The 16,827-nt window shown below is 40.1% G+C and overlaps 1 protein-coding gene and 1 long non-coding RNA gene across 5 annotated transcripts in view; one reads left to right on the top strand and one right to left on the bottom strand.

Annotated features, from left to right (window-relative positions):
• The window catches only part of SMNDC1 (survival motor neuron domain containing 1), a 15,668-nt gene extending 3,317 nt beyond the window's left edge, over positions 1–12,351 (bottom strand). Inside the window, exons 1-5 of one of the 3 annotated variants that reach the window (XM_006161606.3) lie at positions 12,315–12,351; positions 10,602–10,721; positions 5,194–5,336; positions 4,418–4,579; positions 424–577 (exon numbers count right to left, since the gene is read on the bottom strand). In XM_006161606.3, the coding sequence (XP_006161668.1) occupies positions 424–577; positions 4,418–4,579; positions 5,194–5,336; positions 10,602–10,721 (579 nt within the window). In that variant the 5' untranslated portion in view covers positions 12,315–12,351. Of the gene's footprint in view, positions 1–423; positions 578–4,417; positions 4,580–5,193; positions 5,337–7,113; positions 7,304–10,601; positions 10,722–12,019; positions 12,255–12,314 lie in introns of those variants that run through there. The other 2 variants (XM_006161607.3, XM_006161608.3) reach the window with 2 other exon arrangements.
• Positions 12,352–12,735: 384 nt separating this feature from the next.
• The window catches only part of LOC102483180 (uncharacterized), a 59,128-nt gene continuing 55,036 nt past the window's right edge, over positions 12,736–16,827 (top strand). For both annotated transcript variants that reach the window (XR_001371375.1, XR_336445.2), the window contains exon 1: positions 12,736–12,819. This is a non-coding gene — a long non-coding RNA (uncharacterized LOC102483180). The remainder of the gene's footprint in view (positions 12,820–16,827) is intronic.

The following is a 16,827-nucleotide window of genomic DNA, read 5'->3' as shown; positions in this document are numbered from 1 at the left end:
CCCAGGGGGGATGGTCACGCCGCAATCCCTTCTCCTCCATTCTCTCGGGATCTTGGGCACGCACGCACACGCGCCCGGCGTGAGTTTTAAGCCACCGGGTCCGGGACATGAACCGTGGTCAACTACGTGGGAGTCCAGCGACATAGCCATTACGCTAACTGCTGGTTCCCTGAAAGTTAGTTTACTTTTCAAATTTAAAAAGTAGTCTAAAAAGGGGCCGGCAGGTGGCATGGTGGTTAAAGCATTGGATTCCATCTGGCTGACCACGGTTCGAGTCCTAGACCTGGCAGCTTGCTTCCTCTTTTTCCTTTTCTCTCTCTTTGGTCAACTTCAAAAATATTAAAAATAAATTTTAAAAAGACAATGAATAAAAGTAAATAAAAAATAATTATTAAAAAAAATAGTATAAGAAGATTTACTAACCTGGCCTTTTTTATTTTTAGAATAGGCTCTGTTATTGAATTGCTGCCATTTCACCTTCTGGTCCTCTCTTTCTTGCTCAAGTTCTTTTATTCTCTGTGCTTTTTTCAAAGCCTTCTTCTTTTTATATTCACGCTGCTGGGCAATCATTTCTTTTCTGTGTGAGAAAAAAAGCGCTAAATATCGACCTTTAAGATTTAAAAGGTGACTTCCTTACAAATATTAGTGCAATTAAAACAAAAGTACAAATGAATGTATACACTCTTCTCTCTGTGAATAAAACCCTAGACCAGCCAGTGGCACAGAGGTAGCTCAACACTCAACAATGCTAGACCCGACGAGAAGGCTCCAGGTTTGCACTTTATTATCGCCCTGTACACACCAGGGGTGCATACACATACCCATGATCTGTGCTGGCTGGGAGTGGATCTAAGTATGCAGTCCTTGTTGGGGTGTGCCCATTCCTAGTCAGAAGAAATGACAATCCCTAACTTATTAAAATCAACGGGGACCACCCACACTAAGTGGTTTTTCTGAAATACATAGTATTCTTAGAAGTTTTCAAACATAAATATATTACCCATATAAATCAAACATTCCAATAAAATTTTTGAATTTAAAATAGCTTTTGCCAACTGTGAGGGTTTCTTCTTTTTAAAAAACTGTTTATTGGGAGGCCAACAAGTGGCATGATGGTTAAGGTGCTGGACTCTCATATGACTGACCACGGTTCAAGTCTCAGACTTGGCAGCTTGCTTTCTTATTCTCCTTCTCTCTCCCTGGTAAATTGAAAACATATATAATAATAATAATAATAATAAATAAAATTAAATAAGTAATTCTTTAAAGGAAAAAAACTATTTAATTTTATTTATTATTATTTTTTAATTTGACCAGAGAGACAGAAAGGGAGGAAAAGTGAGAAAGCAAGCTGCTAGGTCCAGAACTTGAATTGGGGTTGACCACGTGGGAGTCCAGAGCCTTGACCACCATGCTAACTGCTGGACCCCATCAATTGTGTTTACTCAATAAGTTGAGTTCCAACATTAATGGTTATCTAAACTTTTATCAACTTCCAAATAAACGGCATTAACAAGTATAATACGTAGTATTTGGAAAAAGTGAAAGACAACATTCAATGCAGATAAAACTATCTAATCTATGAATAGATTAGAAGAATGTAGCAGCACGCAGGGAAATTATAATGATTTTTAAAACTTTTTATTTTTATTTTTAATAGCCCAAGAGAGAGAGAGAGAGAGAAAAGAGCCTTTGACAGGGTTTGTCATACCATGATTCCCTTTCCTGGCCCTCTAGCTCCTCAGGATCCTGGGTGCCCAGAGTATTCTCAGGCTGACCTGGGGATACGAACCTGCTAGTAGTCATGTGGCTCCCAGCTTTGCAGGACACTGTACTACCTCTGTGCTACAGAGACGAGGCCATTATAGTAAACCAAACAAAACAAACAACCTGGAATTTCCAAAAACAAAATCTAAATAAGATCAGAACTTCAATGCTCAATAATTTTCCTCGGTCAACACAAACTCCTCACCAAAAGAAGAATGAAGAAAAAGACCTAAGAGCGGCAATAAAATCTAGAGTCCTCTATGTTATATAATCACCACTATGAAGTATGACTTTCCTCAGAGAAGTCTAAAAATATATGTTATGCACTGTTTTATAAACCAATTTTCTTACTGAGAAGCTTATGTGTTATTTTAACAAATGATTCAACTTTTTCAAATTCATGTATATGTAGCAACTTAAAGTTTTGAAGATTCTTGACAAATTCAAAATAGTAAATTGTGGCAAATATGCATAGAAGTTAACCAAAATATATTTTTTAAAGAATTATTCTATTTCATCTAACCTTACTTATTTTAATTTGACCAGAGAGGGAGAGAGAGAGAGAGAGAGAGAAAGTGAGAAAGCAAGCCACCAGGTTTGGGACTTGAACTGCGGCCGTCCACATGGGAGTCCAGCACCCTTAACCACCATGTCACCTGCTGGCCCCAAAACAAGTTTTTTTTTTTCTTCTTTTTTGGAGAGGTTTTTGCTATAGGGCACATGTGCTCACCAAAAAGACAGAGAGAGACAGAGAGACAGAAAGTGAGAAATTACCCCCCAGGGGGGATGTCCACGCCACAATCCCTTCTCCTCCAGGGATCTTGGGCATGCATGCAGCGTGAATTTAAGCCACTGGGTCTGGGAGGCGAACCGTGGTTGGCTACATGGGAGTCCAGTGACATAGCCATTACACTAACTGCCCCAAAACAAGTATTTTTAACTGTGCCTCTTAAATACTTCTCCATCCCCAATGCTACTCCCTGGGTTCAATACACCCTCTTATACTTGGATCATAGCACCAGCTGCCTTCTCTCCACTGTCAGTGATCATTCCCATGCTCAAACCGGATCACATCACACTCCCCTCTACTTAAGACATAACCAGTGGTTTATAAAAGCTTTTTACAATATGGACGCTGGCACTCTAACCTCTTGCCAAATCATGTATTTTTTAGTCCCGAGTTTTTAATCATAGGAATTTTATACCTGGGTTCTTGCCCCCTTTAAAAAAGCAAGCATTCACGGTGTTAACTTTATCAACTATAGGGCTGACTCTTTGGCACAGCAGGAAAACATTCTCACCTCCAAGCACTGCAGAGGGACCACTTCCACCAGATGCCCTTTCCCTCCCCTTCTCTCCCTGTTGCACTTTCCAGGGGGAAAGACTGCTCCCTTCTTTTCATTCCATTCACCTCTCTCCTGTGTCCCTTTTACTTTCCCTAGAGTTATTGGGTGCCTATCTTTTTTTTCTATCAAACCACCCGCTCCAGGTCTTTGAAATGCCAGGGAGAGCATCTTCTCCTCTGCTCTACCCTTTTCCATTAGAACCTGGTCATGTAATCCCACCTTCAGTCAATCCTGGCAAGTCAGCAAGGCTCAAAGGAGAGCAGACAGTGGGTTAGGCACAGAGCAGAGGCTTAGAAAACAGCTGTGGTATTGGGCCAGCTCTGTGGGGCAGAGCGAATGTGCTGTTCAAGAAAAGTTGGATCCCACATGGCATCCATGGTCCCAATCTCTGCCCTGGTCAGCCTGAAAGCACATACGCAAGTGCCTAAGAGCTGACAGGTTGGAGGATTTGAGAAAGGGGACCGATTAGATCCCCTAATTAGAAAGGGGAGTGATTGGATCATGTGGCAGGTAAATTCTCTCTAGCTCACCCTGATGACAGTGCACGGAGACACACTACCATGAGTCAAGACAAAATACATTTAAAAAAGAGAGACCTGTATAGCAAGCTTTATTAATGCTATAATTTATCATTTTAATTGTCACAATCCAATTATGTAACTATTATCCCTATTTTATAGACTAAAAGAACAAAAAATAAAACAGACATTAAAACAGCCTACCCAAGATCATAATGCTCATAAATAACAGAAACGGAATTCAAGCCCAGGTGTATATATGTCATTACGTCATACGCCCTTCTAGCTTTTTATCTAGCTAATACCTATTCTTTCCAAATCTCAGTTTAGATGTCATTTTCTCAAAAGAACATGCCCTATTAAAGTGACCTTTCCTTTGTTCTGTAAGTTTCTATATTTATTATTACTAAAGTACTTCTTTATATATTTTCTTCTCTAGATTTATAACTCAAGGTCAAGGCCAAAATTGGTCTTCTTTCTTGTGGTATATCCCTAGCATCAGGCTTATAGAAATATAATGGGGGAGCTGGCAGGTGGCATGGTAGTTAAGGGTGCTGGATTCCCACATGGCTAATGGTGGTTTGGCTCCTGGATTCGGCAGCTTGCTCTTGCTCTCTCCTTTTCCCTTTCCCTCTCTTTGTCTCTCTTTGGTCAAATTAAAAAATAATAATGGCAAATGAAATTAAATAAATAACTTTTTGGGGGGAGAGGTTTTTGCTATAGGGCGTGTGCACTCACCAGAAAGACAGAGAGAGACAGAGAGACGGAAAGCGAGAAATCACTTACTTTGACATGGGTTTGTTGCCACTGTCCTCCTTTGCCTTCCTTCCTTCTTCTACAGGTTTGAGGTTCAGTAGTGGAGTCACTTCAGCATTGCCATAACCAGCAAAGGTGATTGCAGCGGTGCCATTTTCTTCATCTATCTCCTCAATCTCCGCTTCGTAACACCTGTAAAGATATCATGGCTGTAAGCAGGTGAGTAAAGGTTTAGTACTCAGCCTACAAGACTTATATACTGCAGTGATTTAACTATTACATGTGTCTAAAATGAAACTTCTGTGACCTCTTGGCAAAGATAATACAAGAGTAGTCGGAATTAGCCATCTGCTATCAAAAAAGGGAACTCTTCAACCGAAACATCACCAGGAAAGTCTCTTACATACATATCTACTCAATGTGCTTTAATTTTTTCGAGAAAAAAAATATTTCTCATAGGAATGATTTCAGTGTTATGTGCTTCACAGAAGTCTCAGATAATCAACATTCTCTCTGTTCTATTCATTCTTTCCTTGTATAATAAATTTAATTATTTTAGGAATTACCCGCTCATTTCCCTCTGCTCTCATCTTTTTTGTCAGAGATGTAAGCCATTCTTCACTCCTAAAATTAATCTAAAGCTTAAACTAAATTGTATTCATGGCAACCACCCCATGAATCAAATTGGCTCTATAAGTCACACTGCCTATATAAGATTAAAACAGGGTAGTTCAAACTGAATAAAAACATCTTACCATTGTATTTTTTAGTTCATGTTATAGTTAAGAGTTTTTTTCTACACTTACTGTCCATCTTCACTCCAGATTGCCATACACTTGTCCCCAACTTTCCATGAATGAGTGGGCTGAGTAGAAGCAAAACTATCTGAACTTGTTAGAGTTTCAGAAGGCTGGGTTGACAGAAGGTCTTTGGTTAGTTCTATAACTTCCTAAGAAAGAAAAACAAAAACATAACATTATTTTTGTAATTATCACCATCAGCCACTTTCTTTCAGTTTTTGATGACAACTCTTCATACCATATAGCACTTACTAAGTATCCTACATATATTTACTTGGAGTTCATAACACAATAAAAAAGTACTGTGATTATCCCATGTAGAAATCATAATACAATATTTTACACTATTAAGTGGTAGAGCTATAATTAAAGCCCATATTGTTGTCTTTCAACTTAATTAACCACAAATAATAATGAAAATAGAGTAACCTGAACTTACACCATGCATTCTTTCTAAGCATCTATTTTAGCTGAATAAATCTCTCTAAAAGTATGAGGGGATAAATTAGTCAAGATAGCTTTTACTGTTACTGTTATCATGTATAGTTCACATAACTGAATTATTATATAGGGCATTACTCCGCAGTAGAATTAACTGCTTAGACAACACTCTCCTCCAAATCCCCAACTTCAAACACCCTTAATAATAAAAGAAACGTTCCTATTTGCACAGGTTTCTACTAAAATAGACATACATAAAAGGAGTCAATACTCTTTCTATTCATTTAGTATAAAACTCACCCCATTTGGATAAGCAAATTACCAGGTTGGATTGAAAACATTCCATATCTTAAGCACATTAGCACAGCTTCATTTAAAGGAAAAAAATAAAAGTAACACATATAGGTAGGCAATGCCTCTCTGTGTGGCAAACATTTTTTTTCTAATTTAGACTTACATTATTGCCTTTAAGCAAAGATGTTTGTTAGGGATGATTTAAAAACTGAAGAAACAGTACAAGTTAACAAACTGCTACCTGTCTATTATATTTTTAGTCTAATCAAGATCAATATTATGCATCATATTATCTGATTTACTTTAAAAACTTGGATACCTGTTCCCCCACATTTGAAACATTGGTGTGTGAGAAGGAAAATTAGCAGTTAAACTATACTGAGTTTCTTCTGTCTCCCAATGAGGTTTCGTAATAGTAGTTCTGGTTCAGTAGCCAAGCAAGTTAAATATTACCTCTCCCCTAAATAGTCTAAATAGTCCTATTTCTAGGAAAAAACAAAAACAAAAGCTAACATTTGAGCCTTTAAAAAAAGAATATTAAGACTTTAGAGAAAGGTCAGTTTTGTGACTTAAAATATTAGAAGACTCAGATTTGAGTTAAAATTTCAGTTGAGTAATATTTGCCAGTTTCATCAGTTACCATGTTTTAAACTAAACAGTCCTTCGCAATAAAGCAAAGCACTTCTTAATAAATAGATCATGTAACAGAGAAGAGTAAATGATCCAGTCTTGTTTGTAGTTAACCCTTCTTAGGTAGGGCCAGGAATGTAATCCAGCAAGTCTGACTCAGGAGCTCACTAAATTCCCATCATCAAATACTTCCACATCATTTTACTGATCATTTAACTACTTAAGTATGAACTTGAATTTTGTACGTGTATATCTCAGATTTAGAACTCTGATTCCTTCTACATCTTCCCACTGGATTTTCATAAGGAAATATACCTCATTAAAGAAAAGGGCCCTGAAAATCAGTGTGTATTATAAAGAATTTTCAGAGCCTTGTGAAGTGTCTCCTTTCTTTCTTTCAGTCTAGAGCATTTATTCCTAATGTCTAACTCTGCCACTGTTTTCCATACCCCTTACCAATGATTTGCAAAACCATCTAATTTTTTTCTCTCCACATGTGCATATGGACCAAAGTATCAGAAAAACTATTTTAGGTATGAGGGGGTTCTTGAAGGTACATACCATTAATTACTTTTCCTCCCCCAAGTCTGAGTTCTGAAACTGCTCCTTCATCGACAAATGGGCAGCAGTTACAGTAATCGCCAATTCCAGGAAGCATCAGGTGTTGTGATCTACATATCAGCAGGTCAAAGGGGGTGCACTCAAGCACTCTGCTTACTGAAGGAAGGCGTTTCGGGGATGCAGAGAGCCACTGTAATATATGAGACAAGTGACTTGACCCCTGCCTCCTTTCGAACTAGTTTATTCAGTAAAACAGCCTAATATATTGACTATTTTTGTGATTATCACAGATTGCCTGGGTAGGAGCTAGTCAGCTAGCTAGTCTGCGCTTCACTATACCCATTTTTTCACTTAAGTAAAAATAGAAAGGCAGTCAGGACTTCAGAAGATTAATTTACTGCCGAGTAACAAAACAGACAGTACATAAAAGAAATAAAAAGGAAACCCCTACTTGCAAAAATGGAAGTCACTGAAAAAATGAGGAAAAAGTATTTTATCATAAATCATATGGAAAAAAATAATAATAACGAGGAGAAGAATATAATTCTATAAGAGGAACACAAAAAATCAGAAATCATGTTGGTCCAAAAATATGAAAATGAGGAGGCCTTGAACTCAATACTATCAGTCTGAACAGACTTTTTACCAAATATAACAGGCATAATCAAATGCCAATGGCACAAGATACATTTCAAAAACCTAAGGGAAAAAGGAGGGGGCAAAATAGAAGCTGTATCTACAATCTCAAAAGCAGCAATTATTAGAGAAACATATATGTCCAAATATTTTTCATAGCCTTATCTATATTTTTAAAGGATATTATCCATCTTTGAGTAGTTTTCAGTTCAAAACAGACCTATACCTAATAACTAAAATGAAACTTTTTTCTTTCTCATGACATTGGGTCACTGGGGAAGTCATGACACATTTTTGCATAGAAAAGCAGAAAAATATGTCATGCTTTCAAAACAGACCTATACCTAATAACTAAAATGAAACTTTTTTCTTTCTCATGACATTGGGTCACTGGGGAAGTCATGACACATTTTTGCATAGAAAAGCAGAAAAATATGTCATGCTTTCAAAACAGACCTATACCTAATAACTAAAATGAAACTTTTTTCTTTCTCATGACATTGGGTCACTGGGGAAGTCATGACACATTTTTGCATAGAAAAACACAGAAGACTTTCTCGATGACTTAACAGAGTAAGAAGGAATGAAATTGTGATTAAAACTGGTCAGGAAAAACATTCTGACGTGTTAGAACTTAAAACTTTTAAACTGTGTCATCCAATATGGTGGTCACATGTGGCTACTTAAAATTACAAATTCAGCTCCTCGGTCACCTTTCATTGTACTTCAAACTTTCAACAGTCACATGTGGCTAGTGGCTATGATACTGAACAGCAGATACAGAACATTTCCATCATCACGGGAAGTCCTATTGCACAGTGCTCTTCTACATGGGTATAGGAAAAGGGGTATTTTACAAATAAATGACTCCTGGCTCATCACTGACTGAACTCGAGATAAGCCTTTCAAGTGCTTCCTACAATGTCTACAACAATAACTTCTCCCTACCATCCTGTTCACCATGATTATGTCAAAGCAAAGCAATTTTGCCCAGACTCTAACGACAACTCATATATTAAAAACAAAACTGATAGTGCAATTTCAAATTTCACCTCCAACTCCCCTTTACCAATTCCATATATACACTCTTGTCTACTGCCTAAGAAGCAATATATGTAACATTGGCACATGCTTATTTTTCTTCAAAGAAAAAAAGAAACAGCTTTTAAGATAAGAAAACTAGATGGACATCTCTCTTTGAAGCAAGCAGGAAGTTGGTGCTTTACAGAGTATGTATGAGACCAGTTTGGCTCTGTCACCCCATCTTCCATGTGTACTCACACGACACATAAGCTTATCAAATGACTGGACAGGAAGCGAACCACTGGGTTTTAGTGAAGGGACTAGAAGTGGGAGAAACTGCTCCCAAAAAGTCTTTTTCTTATTAAATGGCACTCAGAAGTCCACAAACCTGGCTTCCACATATTCAAGAGAAGTCTTGTTCATACCGAAATTATCCTAGATATTTCCTATGTTTTTAACCTACTTTATAACAATTCTAGATTGAATTAAAAAATATTCAACTTATCTTATGTCCACATAAGATCTTTCAGAATTCCAAATCTGAACCCTATCTCAGATTAAGTTTCATCTGTTTGCAATCTTAATATTCCTAAAATATTCTTTTTTTTTTTTCTTTGAGAGAGGTTTTTGCTATAGGGCGTGTGCACTCACCAGAAAGACAGAGAGAGACAGAGAGAGAGAAAGCAAGAAATCACTCCCAGGTGGGGACGGCCACACCACAATCCCTTCTCCTCCATTCTCTTCTTGGGATCTTGGGCACACATGCACACGCGCCCAGTGTGAGTTCAAGCCACCGGATCCAGGACTCAAACCACGGTCGACTACATGGGAGTCCAGTGACATAGCTATTACGCTAACTGCTGGTCCCACTCCTAAAATATTAATAGTTTCCATGGGCAATGGGACAAAATAATGTGAGGGAAATGATTAAATCTACTAGGATACAGAATTTGTGTCCTGAATCTGTAAAGAGAGATCATCTCATCAAAACACCCCTACAACTTTAAAAATTCAGGTTCAGAATTTTAAGAATGTCCTTAAAATGGAAAGTCGAATACATTAACAAATTAAATGTGGTATGTTCCTTAATCAATCTGGTATCCTAGGAAACAACAGATATTTACTACCACAGCTCTACGTTTGTCTTCAAACTCTAGGACAGCTTTTTTAAAAGGTGCCATACCTCCTGAACTCTCGTGAAAAATTAAGATCTCCTTTTCATCACATCAATTCAACTTCAGTAAGTGTCAACTACAACACTGTAAAATATAGTTTTAAGTTCAAACATCTTTATAGCATTTATACCAAAAACCTATCTCTCTTTATCACATGCTTCCAATACAGTGCTCCCTCTAGCACTGGGAGAAAAAAGGCCACACAATTTATTTTCAAAGAATCTTGTGGCATTAAAAAAGAATGTTAATTAGGTTTAAATTTTCTCCTTTAAACTTAGTCACCTTTTGAAATAAATTTCCTTTGCCAGACCTGGAAAAATAAAAGGATTTCTCATTGTATAGTCATATGTATCTCTTCTCTTGAAAATCTGTCAGCCTTCCAAAATCAACTTTCACTCTTCACAATTATATGATTACACATGATTTACACAACAAAGTACAGTTTCACTTATTTCAAAGTATAAAGAATGAGGAAACAACCCTACTCCTATAAGCTGCAGTGTGTGTGCAGGTGAATGTATAGTGTACATGGTGGGGTATCCCTTCCACAGGATGCTTTATAAGTACCTATGGATTCTGGGCAAGAAGTCATTTGAAAAACATAGAAATAATCTTTTCAAGCAATGGTAACTACAACTGTTCACCCCTACTTACTTGTAAATCTTTCTTCAATTTTAGCAAATCTTCATTTTCTCCATTTCCAGATAGTGCAGCTTCAACCTGCTGGAGTTGAGCTTTGTAGCTTGCTAGCTGTTTTGCAAGATCTTCTGACATCTAGAGAAAATAAAAAGGGTAAGAAGACAGTAATAATTCAAGCAGAAAGTCAAACCATAAGAAAGAATTTCGGCCCAGCTATAGTAGTGGCAATGCTGCTACTCAGCACAAGGCCACATGGGAGGCTTGGATAGATTCCCGGACCACCCTAAAAACAGTAATGAAACATGTCTGGAGCCTCAGCTTCTAGAAAGGAAGATGGCAACCTAGTGAAACCTTGTCATTAAAAAAAAAGAAAGAAAAGAATAATTTCCTTGTGTGCATGAATCAATTTTATTCTCAACTCATTATTTTTTTTTTTTCAGAGAGGTTTTTGCTATAGGGCGTGTGTGCTTGCCAGACAGACAGAGGGAGACAGAGAGACAGAAAGCGAGAAATCACCCCCCCCCCCACGGGGGATGGCCATGCCGCAATCCCTTCTCCTCTATTCTCCTCTTGGGATCTTGGGCACGCCCGCACACGGTGTGAGTTTAAGCCACCGGGTCCAGGACTCGACTACATGGGAATCCAGCGACATAGCCATTACACTAACTGCTGGTCCCTTCTCAACTCATTATTAACAATGCAGCTTAATTTACCACCATTACATTTACTCTGAGTTCAAACTTGAGTTAAACTACAAACTTCAAGGCAATGGATGCTGAAGATTATAAAAATGTCAGATAAAACTTGTATTTAAAAAAAAAAGACAGAAAATACAAGATGTAAGAGGAAAACAGTAATTTCTTATTTTCTTTAACCTCTCAGTACAGAGAAAGCACTGGGGTTTCAGTTAATAACAAGATGACTAATTTTTTTTAAAAACCATTAGTCTACAGAAAGAGTTAAAACTTGCCCCCCAATTTATTTTTAAGCACTAAATAATGTTTCCGAAGCTAAATAAAAGTTTTAAATTAAGTAAACAAATAACTCTGTATGTGAACTATTTAATGAATTAGTGTATTCAGTTCTTTTCCTTAAAAAAGAAAAGAAAACCTTTCAGCCACTCAAGGTTTTCGATGCACTTTACTTTAGTAAAACACACACTCTCCCACGGAGGCATTCGAAGCAATATGTCATTTGCCAAACCCAGCTCACTCGTTCTCCTGAAAATAAGATATGAATTAAGTTCTTCTTGGTGACTTATAAACAAATCTGTGGTTTTCAAAACCCGTCTCTTCCTTAAAATTCCCATCCAACGAAAACCTGGAAACTGGAAGGCTCCAAAGGGTTAGAACGAGCCTGGTTGCTCCCGCAGTCACCCAACACTCACGGCCCGCCACGACTGGATCAAGTACTCCAGACTGCGAAATTCAAACCTGAGCTTCCAGGGGACTCGTCCGAAGCCCACACCCTCACACTGGGCTTGGCAGAACCGCCGCGGGCTCTCCCAGGCTGGCCAAGTCCCCCGCCCCGGCACGGAGGCCACAACGCCAATCGGGCCACTCAAGGCTCGACTCCGGGTGGGAGAGGAGGCCGTGTCTCCCAGCACTCCTGCCCGCGGCCAGACCCCCTCCGGCGAGGGAGCTTCCTTGGCCTCAGACCTCCGCTTTCAACTTGGGCAGACTCCGAGGCCGGGCGAGGCCTCCTCCCTCTCCCCGTAGGGTTTGTTACCTTGTGCGGGGTTGGGGGCGGGGCGGCGGGAAGGGGTCGGGGCGAACGAGCCCAGTGCGGCGGCGGCAGCAGCGGCAGCAAAGATCTCCGCGACAACAGCAAGGCCACTCGGTCAGAAAAGGAAGAACTCCGACGGCGGTGAGGGGGAGGGGAGGAAAAAACCGGGCGCAGGAAGAAGGAAAAGACAGAGACGTGCCAGGTCTCGCGAGAAATGCAAACCCTCGCGATAGGTCGCTCACGCTCACGTGTTGCCTTGCGCCCTCTAGGCTGTCGGCTTCACTTGCGCCAGGAACGCGAAGAGGCGCGGGGGAGGAGATGGGGAGGATTGTGTCTAGAACCACGGAAATGACGTTGCTGAGCTGCGCGGGGCACGGAAGATAGGCCCTTCTTACCTCAGTTCCGGCTCCAGGCCCGGAATGTTAGTGTGCTTGTTGCTAAGGTTCCCGGGGAAACCGGGAAACGATCGCTTATACTTTCTTAGGAGAGCGGTGCTGGCAGGTGGGAGGTACGGATTGGACGCAGTGTTTGTATTATTGATTGGTCCCCAAAAGTGTCTCAGACTGCAGCATTAGCATCACCTCGAATAGATTGGAAATGCAGATTCTCAAGTCCCACTCAGAAACTGTGGGTAGGCCCTGCAGTGTGGTTAAACAAGCCCTTCAGGTGGCACCCATGTCAACTCAAAATTTGAGAACCACCGCCTTATGTAATAATAAAAGCCAGCGTAGAGGCCAGCAGATGGTGCAGTGGTTGTAACGCCGGATTTCCACTAGATTGACAGGTTCAAGTCCCGGATCTGGGGTGGGGATGGTGGTGATTTCTCACTTTACCTCTCTGTGTCTGTCAGTCTCTCTCCACACTCCCCTCCAGTGGACACATATTGTAAGAAAACAACCTCTATTTAAGAAAAAAAAAAAAAAAGCCCAAGTAACAACGAGACGCTAGTCAAATGGTGGCAGAGCCTATTGGAGATGCGGTTGATTTATTTAAAATACATTTTGTTAAAACTTACTTAGTTTTGGGTCAGCCAGGTGGTTAAGGTCGCTGGATCCCACATGGGTGACTGGGAGGATCAAGTCAGAACTGGTGGCTTGGAAAACATGCTGGTGACTGGTACCTACGTGCCCAAAATCCAGAGAGAAGAGTGGAGGAGAAAAGCTCTGGCACCTCTTTCTATCTCTTTCATTGATTGCATCTGCCCTCTAACAAAGAAAAAAGAAAGCCTATGCAATTTTAATTAAATCAATTAATTAATTAATTAATAATTTTCAGTACCAGCAGATAGTGTCAAGGTTACGTTGCTGGACTCTCACATAGTTAATAACAATTTGAGTCCCGGACCTGGCAGCTTAAAACTCATGCCAGGTGTATGTGTGTGTGTGCCCTTAATTCCTAGAGGAGAACGGAGAAGGGATTGCGACATGGCCATATCCCTTGGACAGTGATTTCTCGCTTTGTCTCTCTATCTTCCATGAGCGCACACACCCTATAGTAAAAATCTCTCCAAAAAAAATTTTAATTTTAAAGTCACAGTTTTGTTTTTTAAGTTTTTTTATTTATTTATTTATTTTGGAGAGATTTTCGCCATAGGGCACATGCGCTCGCCAGACAGACAGAGAGAGGCACAGAGACAGAAAGCGAGAAATCACCCCCCGGGGGGGATGGTCACACTGCAATCCCTTCTCCTCCATTCTCTTCTTGGTATCTTGGGCACACACGCACACGCGCCCGGCGTGAGTTCTAAGCCACCGGGTCCGGGACGCGAACCGTGGTCGACTACATGGGAGTCCAGCGACATAGCCATTAGGCCAACTGCTGGTTCCCTAGTTTTTTAATTTTTATTATTATTTACGATAGTGCATATGCATGCACAAGAGAGAAAGGCACACTTGACCAAGTCTCCTTACACTCTTGCCTCCTTTCCCTAGCCCGCTAGCGCCTCAGGATTTGGGGCATGTACCTGCCTCCCATTCCCCAAAACACATACACTGCCCCTGTTCAGCGCACTAGGCCTACCTGGGAATCCAAACCAGCAGTGGGCCACATGGCTTCCATCACTGTATTTTGGTTTGCTAGTACTGTTCCACCAGGCTGGGCCTCCAAGCTATAGTCTTAAATAATAAGTACGATAGTATGAGTACTTCTGTTTAAGTTCATAGCTTGTAATAATACATACAAGCTAAGGACAGATACACAAATCTATCTAGAGGTCTGTCCAGGTGTTTTCATTGATTATACTGTTTACTCTTTTTTTCTTTTAGCTGTATTTTTTATAAAACAAAGTCACACAAAGTGGCCATATGGATGCCAAGAAGGAACCTCTGTAGGACTGTCTGTTCCTAGACCCATAAGAAGGCTCTCTTCTCAGATGGGCTCTTTTGAACTATGAAACCCTCTTGCTTTAATTCCTTCAGGCTTTCTTTTAAAGGGAACCATCCCTTTTCTTTCCTATATACACAAACACAGCCACTATAGTAAGTCAAACAATCGACAGAAATGGAAACTAGGTCAGGTTTGCCAGCATGTTTGGGATGGCAGTCAACCAGCAAGAAGGGAAAATACTGTAGAGGGCAGCAGTGTGCAGTTAGAATTAGGAGGTTACAACCCAGAAAGGATGTACTTTTCCTTAAATAGAACAGATTTGTTTAAAATGTAGTTTTTGACAGTTGCTCATACTCTTTTTTTATAAAAATATTTTATACAGTCTATCACTGTATATCATCACAGCATGTAAAGTGAATTTTCCCAGCATGAACACGTTGTATATTATTAGTCCAGTGAAAAGTATTATCATATACATTATCAACATAATTTTCCATTTTTGTGTCCCTTAAATGTTTTGCTTTGTTTTTTCCTTAATTACCTTCCTCTCACCCTCCCCCATTTCCCACCCTCCTCCCACACTGTCTTTAGTATACACAATTGTGCTCCCTGCTTTTATATCTTCCAATCTTTCAGTTTCTGCCATAGAGTGCAGACATTTGGTATATATAAGTGGGGACATACAATGTCTCTTTTTCATAGTCTAGCTTGCTTTGCTTAGCAGTAAATCTTCCATATTCATTCACTTTTCGTATTTATCCACTTTCTATCAAATGTCAGGGTCTTGTTTTTGATGACTGAGTAGTATTCCATAGTGTATATGTGCTACACTTTTTCATCCATTCATCTGTTCATGGACATTTGGGTCGGTTCCATGTCTTAGCAATTGTGAATAATGCCACAATAAACATGGATGTGCAAGCACTTGTTGTGGCTTCTGTAATGATATCCAGGTTCATGGTGTTTCAGACAAAGAACTGAACAAAACATGCAAATAGTGAAGGGAGAAGGTAGTTTACTGAGTAAAAGTGCACTCTTGAGAAGTAGAAGCAGGCCTGAGCAGACAGAAAGAGTAGCTGAAAAGGCCCTGGCAGTTGTATTCTGCCTGATTTATCATTTTTAACCTACGTCATATGGATCGATCATTGGCTGGGTCTACTGATTGTTCTCATCTTATTGGCTCTATCAAATGTGGTTGGATTCACTGTTTTCTCATTGGCTACTTCAAATGTGGCTGGGCCCACTGATTTATCTCATTGACTATCTCAAATGTTGCTTAATAAGCTAGACATCCCTCACTAATTTGCTTACATCTCCTTAGGCAGTGAATTTTCTGCCCTAATTGGGTTTTCCTGTCTAGCTATATGGGCATATGCTCCATCCCCCTTGCCTGCTTCCATTTGCTAGCTTTCTCCGGTCTCATTTTCCCCCTAAGAGGCATGATCCCCATAAACCTTTGTGGGGAGCTGAAGGTGGATGGTCTGTCCTCTGTAATTGCATCAGGTTCAAAAGGGAGCTTGATTCTCCCTTTTGAGGATCATGGAACTTTTGCTCTATTTGATCTAGGTGGGAGAGTGGGGCCAGGGCCAGGTCATTGAGATAGTACCCCAGTGTGTCATTTGGGAGGACTGTCAAGGGCTGTCGTTAGTGCTGGATGGCTTGCAGTAGGATTCAGTGTAGGTCCCAAGGAGTTGATATCCTGTTGTATGGTCATTTGCAATTGTACAGCTTCTACACAAGAATAGCTAAACTTGGTTAGGACATTTAAAAGACAGGGCCCCAAAAGGAGGGGTGATAGTTATTATTAACAGGTGTCCCAAGAGGGGCAATAGCCAGAGGAACCAGTTTTAGATTTTTAACCAGATTCCCCATGTATCTGACAAGTGCTGTTGGATTTGTGAAGCGATGTGATTATAGAAAGATTGGTTTAAGGCACCTAGTGTTCATTTTTGGGTTGTATCATGAGTTTTTCTATGTGTGCCTAGAATTTACAGTAGTCACCATTTTGGGTCTTTAAATTGGAGCTCTCAGCGAGACCTCAGTGGCTAAGTTCCATTGGAACAATCTGAGGAGGTTAACTGCCCTTTCTACCAGTGTGTTCTTAGTTTATTCAGTTATTTTAAAATCCTATAAGTCTTGGGGGCTCCTGCCCCGGCGCGAGGTGGCAGCAGCCGCAGTGCCCCCGCCGGGC

This window comes from Tupaia chinensis, unplaced genomic scaffold (genome assembly GCF_000334495.1).
Source record: "Tupaia chinensis unplaced genomic scaffold, TupChi_1.0 Scaffold138666_1, whole genome shotgun sequence".
NCBI classification, from domain to species: Eukaryota; Metazoa; Chordata; class Mammalia; order Scandentia; family Tupaiidae; genus Tupaia; species Tupaia belangeri.
This window is presented reverse-complemented; position numbering and strand designations above follow the sequence as displayed.